This window comes from Parasteatoda tepidariorum, chromosome 6 (assembly GCF_043381705.1).
Source record: "Parasteatoda tepidariorum isolate YZ-2023 chromosome 6, CAS_Ptep_4.0, whole genome shotgun sequence".
Lineage (NCBI taxonomy): Eukaryota > Metazoa > Arthropoda > Arachnida > Araneae > Theridiidae > Parasteatoda > Parasteatoda tepidariorum.
The window spans coordinates 35,331,731-35,337,734 of record NC_092209.1 but is presented as its reverse complement, the minus strand read 5'-3'; the positions used below and the strand labels follow the sequence as shown (position 1 = coordinate 35,337,734).

The 6,004-nt window shown below is 26.4% G+C and overlaps 1 protein-coding gene across 1 annotated transcript in view; it reads left to right on the top strand.

Moving 5' to 3' along the window:
- Window positions 1–166: 166 nt before the first annotated feature.
- Window positions 167–6,004, top strand: part of LOC107441285 (Transcription elongation factor subunit spt4) — a 37,572-nt gene continuing 31,734 nt past the window's right edge. The window contains exons 1-2 of the mRNA XM_071182228.1: window positions 167–339; window positions 1,319–1,425. Of these exons, the coding sequence (XP_071038329.1) occupies window positions 271–339; window positions 1,319–1,425 (176 nt within the window). The 5' untranslated portion in view covers window positions 167–270. The remainder of the gene's footprint in view (window positions 340–1,318; window positions 1,426–6,004) is intronic.

The window sequence follows — 6,004 nt, the reverse complement described above, 5'->3', positions numbered from 1 at the left end:
TATTTAAAATAAACAATAATGCTTAACTTCTTAAAAAAATTAAAATATTTTCTATTTTATTTGTTTGATTAACTTTCTGAATTTATCACTGCACAATCTGCATCGTATCTCACAGTTAATTTATCTGATCTAAATTTTACTGTTAATGTATCTGGCTAGGTTTTAGTGTTTACATTTATGTATTCACAATTTTGTGAATTGGAATTAATTCTTAGTTGTCTGTAATTTTTCCTACTTAAACTTATATACCCAACATAACTTTATTCCACTATGTCTTTGGAAACGATTCCTAAGGATCTGAGAAATCTTCGCGCTTGTCTGTTGTGTTCCATAATTAAGGTAATATATTTTGTAGACCTGAGCATATCTTTGAACAAAGCTAAGCCAAATGAAGAAAGCTCAACTAATATCTTACAATCAAGCACTCTAATAGCACAAAATTCACCCTTTCTTTCCCTAGATTATTTGGAATTTTCGACAGCGCTTGATATTTTACAATTATAAATAGTGCACTGATATATTTCTAATAGAAGTTAAAATATAGCTATTGTGCACCCTAGTTTTATTCGTCAATGAAAGATTTGTCTCTTTTTATAAATAATTGTTTTTATGAATTGGGATAAAGACTTTCTTACAGTAGTTTTTGTCATTATGAAATTATGTTCTGTCTTATATTTGTAAGTATAGGAAACTAAATTTTGTCACCTGTACTTGTTACTGCTAGCTGAAGTTCTGAACGGATGGTGTTTTCGAAAAAGGATATTGAGTAGTTTTAGAACATTACTGCTTCTAAGATATTTTATTCATTCAAATTTGCTGACATTTGATTACGCTTGTTTGCTTTAAAAATGTTAACTTCACAAAATAATAATGAGTTACTTTAACACTTGCATTAAAAAAAGAAAAAAGATTATTAGCCAAGCAAAGTAAAAAATGCCAAATACTAGAGCCTAAACATTTATTGTTCTTCAATAAACCTCTGTTAACAATCGGCGATTTATTTTTAATTATTTAGTTTATTTCCAAGAAAGAAAAGAGGTAAGGTATTCTTGCATTACAGAAGCTTAGGGCTAATTTAGCGTAGTAGGACCTAGCTTGCCTGCGTCTCTTTACATTACTGTTGATGGTTGTTGAGATTTCATTATTAAAGTAATTATTATTTTATTTATTTACTGATTATAATAATATAGCTAATGGTATTAATATCTTTATAATAATACATCATATTTAGATAGCAAAATTTTCATTGCTATTGTTTTATTGTAAATGCTGAATGTTTTTGCTTATAAGTCAATTTAATTTTTTTTCTTTTCTTCAGTCTGTTGAGCAATTCGAATTTGATGGGTGTGATAACTGTGAAGAGTTTTTAGGCCTGAAAAATAATAGAGATCTTGTATATGATTGTACAAGTTCTAATTTTGATGGGTGAGCTTATTTTTACATATTAACTAAGTTTTGATATTATGTGAATTTATTTTAAGGTCAATAAGCTTTGAATTTGTTTTTGTTTAATTTATTTAGCTTCTGAAGAAATTGTTATTTTTTTAATTAAACTTTCTTATTGTACTTCGAATTAGGCATTAAAATCTTAAGTTAATAAAACGCATGTAGGACACATTGTGTTCAGTTTTGTGCAACAAAAAAAATTATCTTCTTCTATAAAAATTATCATTATAGAAAAAGGTACTATTTTTACAGATGAAATTTATTGCAAAATTGATAATTAAAAAAAAAAAAAAAATAGTAATAACTACAGATTTATATTACTGTCTGAAATAAAAATTTTTTAATGTTTATTTATTATTATAATTATTTCTCTTTTTTCAAAATTATTTTTATTATTTTCACATCATTAAAAAATGGAAGCATTTTTTAAGTAAAAGTTTGCTCATTTTTAAAAAAAATCCTTTTTTTGTTTTGTTATGTGAGCTATTATCCTCTCTAATGTTTTTATTTGTTAGCAAATGAAATTTTCTTTTAAAATTATTTAAATCCAATAAGAAATAAACATTCAATTTCAACAAATCTTGTCTATAATAGAATTTTCTTTAATGTTTATTAATTTTGCAATTATTTCCTTTTTCATTTTTCAATTATCTTTGTGTGGTTATTGTATAATTTAAAAAGTGATTTTTATTTTAATAAAAACATCCAAAGAATTTTTTTTTTGTGCATATCTATTTTCTTTTAACTATTTTATTTTAGGTTTTGTTGTCAGTAGCATCTTTTCTGTTCTGTTCATTCTTAACTAATGATCTATCATTGTTAATCTATCATTCAATTATAAAGTAATCAATTCCAAAATACTAATTGTGTATTTAAATGCAAAAAGTTTTTCACAACCATATTTTACACGTTACTTTGTCTTTAAAATTATAGTATCAGTTCAAAAAATGTGAAAGAAATTGTAAACCATATATAAAGAGTATATATAAAAGCTGATTAAACTTCCTTTTTTTATACATTATCAATGATATTTTAGCCCAATCTCTTTTGAAATTAAATAAAATGGAATTAAAATCAATAGAAAGCGTTAATAACATTTTGATTACTATTTCTCATTTAATTGTAAATTTATAATTTTAAAGGTTTAAAACATTGTTGACTCCTTATTGAATTAAGAAACAGATATGAATTTAGTTCTGATTGAGAATCATAGATGGCAGCATTGAATACTAAAACTGCATTCAACACATTAATTTTACACAAAAACTTTATTGACTTCAAAAATAAGTTATTTTCATCTGCATAATTTTGAAACCAAAACTTACTTATAAATTAACTTAGTTTCACTCTTTGGATTGGTTTCATTTAGTTGTAGAGCAAACTTAGTTATTGCTTTTAGTACATGTAATATATTTACTCTCAATTCAGAATTTATGCTTTTTTCCTTTTTACAGATTACTAAATTGTATTTCTAAACGAATTTTAGTTTAAGAAAAGAAATATTAATGTTCAGAAATTATTCTGAATTTATTTTTGTAATGTATTCAAGTATATTGTTAGTATATTCAATTATTTAAATTCTTTACCTTTAAATTATGTTTCCCTAACAGCGACTAAGTACAGTATTTTCACCTCTAAATATTTCAAAAGGAAAGATGAGTAAAAAAAATAAGGAATAGTGTGAATATTAGAAAATGTAATTAACAAGTATTTGATAAGGCAGTTGCCAATATTTTTATTTGATGCCGATAATTTTTTACATTATCAGCACAATTTGTAGTTGAAATTGTATGTAAACTTGCAAGTTATTGCAGCGACGTTTAGGAAAGACTCTACTCACAACAGTTTAGGAGAATCTAGTTTATGATAAGCCAACTTTTTCCAAAGTTGACATTTTTACATCACACTGTTTCGTAAAATTTTGAAATAGGTACTTCGCAAGCTTCCAGAATATCTTTAAATAACTCCTCAATACTCTGAATAATCTTTTAGTATGCTTGGAAATTTTGATACTATTCACCAAAACTTCTCTTGTGAACACTTTTAAAATGTGGTTCATTATTATGCTGTCCGGAGACCTTCAATGGAAATTTATTATCTATCATTCTGTATTTTTTTTATAATAAATAGTGCTGAATCTTCATAGGGGACTAACTAGTGGGGGAGGGGTAACTATTTCTTTTGTGTATGTTTCAAAAACGATACTTCAAATTAAAAATTATGATTTATTTATATTTAACTGTTAAGCAATCCTCACATTAAACTACACTATCATACCTGGTTTTGAACTATTTAAGACAAAAGGATTAAATACAAAATTTTTTAATTCTCTTGTTTTTATTAGATGTATTTTAAAGTCAGGGATTTACATTCAAGAGTTTAAATAAAAGGCTGTTAATTTTTGTTTTACAGTTTATTTGAAATTTTTTAATCTTTTAACTTTACTTGAATAAAACTTTTTCAAAATCTAGCTACGAGGAAAAGAATTTGGTTCAGTTGACAGCAAGGCTTCATAAAGGATGATAAAAATCCCGTTTTTCATTTTATTTGCCTTTCCTGTTAGAATTAATGGATTTTTGCCATTGTGTCTAAAAGCTCGCCACCTCCTCTGAAAATCTTTGTTCAGTTTAAATCAACATCTTTTTTGTAGTGTCTATTTTTGAAACCTTCATTTTCTTTGAAGGAAAAAAAAAATTGATCACTTCCCTGTCACTTAGCTGTTCTAAACGATGCCAATCGAAAATAAATTGAAAAGTTTAATCGGTTTTCATCTTAAGAAAAGAGTGTAAATATTCTTTCTTTTTTTACAAATAAAGGATTTTGTGCAGAATTTAAAATGTTTTGAAAGCAAACGTTTCATTTCCATACAAGATGCTTTCCAACGCTGCACCGCCAATATTCTTTTGTCACTTTTTTTTTATCAAAATAAAAGTTTATATAAAATATACATTTAGAAATTGAGAATTTGATTGGTGCATTTAAAGTAAAATGATCAGACCATGAAATGTTCCCTAGTTTGTGAAATTCGCGAATTGTATTTTAGTATTCTTTAAGATTTTAACTTTTCTGCTTGCTGTTGATTCGATTTTACTGAGATATTTAAAATATTAATAAAATAATAATTATTTAATAAAGAATAATGACGTCACAGGAAAATTCAGCAGTTAAACGATAAAGAACAATTAAACTTCTCTTAAGTTGAATAAATTTGGAGCGTAACAGAAGCAATATTCTTCTGCTACTGTTTTAAAAATGTGCATAGCAGCGGTTTCCAAGTGGAGTTTCGCGGAACCCTAAAAATCCGTTAAAGGATCACAGGGTTTCCGAGTGATAGGTCTTTTTTTTTCTACCTTAAATTATGATTTTCGAAACCTGTAATTTCATTTATTTCGGATTAGTTATTCATTATTAATTTTTTCCGTTAGTTTTATATTATTTAGTAATTAAAATACTCGTGGTGAAAGATAGACAAAAGTGAAAAGAAAATTTTTTATAATAATAATATATTGAATGGATTATGATAAGGACATGCATTTATTTATGAAAAATCGAATTAGTATTTCGCATGGAATAAAAATACCCAAATTCAACAATAACGAAATATATCTCTCTGATAGCAATACTCAACGTTTATTTTCGTTCTTTTTCGTTTTTGTCTTATAATGAGAACCATTTTTAGTTCATTTATGTTCAGTTAATGCACAAACTAAAATCAAAATAGAACTAGACCAAATGCCGGTCCAGACCTGTAAATGTACGAAATCAGACACGAAAACGAACTTTCTCTGAATAAACATACCCTTTTTTCACGGATTCGGAATAGTTCTGAGAAATCGAACTTTGAAAAAGTCGTATTTTTAAAATTCGATTTCTCAGGAATTATTAAGTTCATTTCGCTAAAATTTTACAGCTTGGCTATGTAATATTACATTCTTTGAAATGACGTAAAAAATGATATACCTTACTATTTAAAATTTTTCGACTATTTAATAAAATTAAATAATAATTACTAAAAAAAATTTTGGCATGAAATTGTTTTTGGATAAGGAAATTTTATAATTGTATGCAAAAAAAAATTTCGATTCGCTAGAGTTCTCGAGATATGGCGAATACGCAAAAAGTAATATATTAACATTCAAGGGTTCAAAATTTCGGACCGCTCTCCTGACCAAACTATTAGGCAAAATTTCCCACATTCCGGCTACCCCCTTACATTTTGTGGGTTCGAAATCCAAATAGAAGGTATGCTTATTCAGAGAACGTATGTTTTTGTGTCTGATTTCATAACTTAAAATATCGGCTGCAATAATTAAATAGCGTGTTTGAGGCCACCCTTTTTTTTTCGCAGTGTACCTTACGAAAGACTCTCCTTTTATCGACTCCTTAATACGACTTTTTTCGTTAAATCCAGATTCTCGTTTTAAGTGGAACCTATTGAATTCGATTAAGATTTAATTTTAAATTTGTTTTACTAGATATACCAGTTGATTATTCATTCTATATTCTCTTTGCGAAAACTCCTCGCACCTATTCTATTTGCTATTATTATATTTAATAC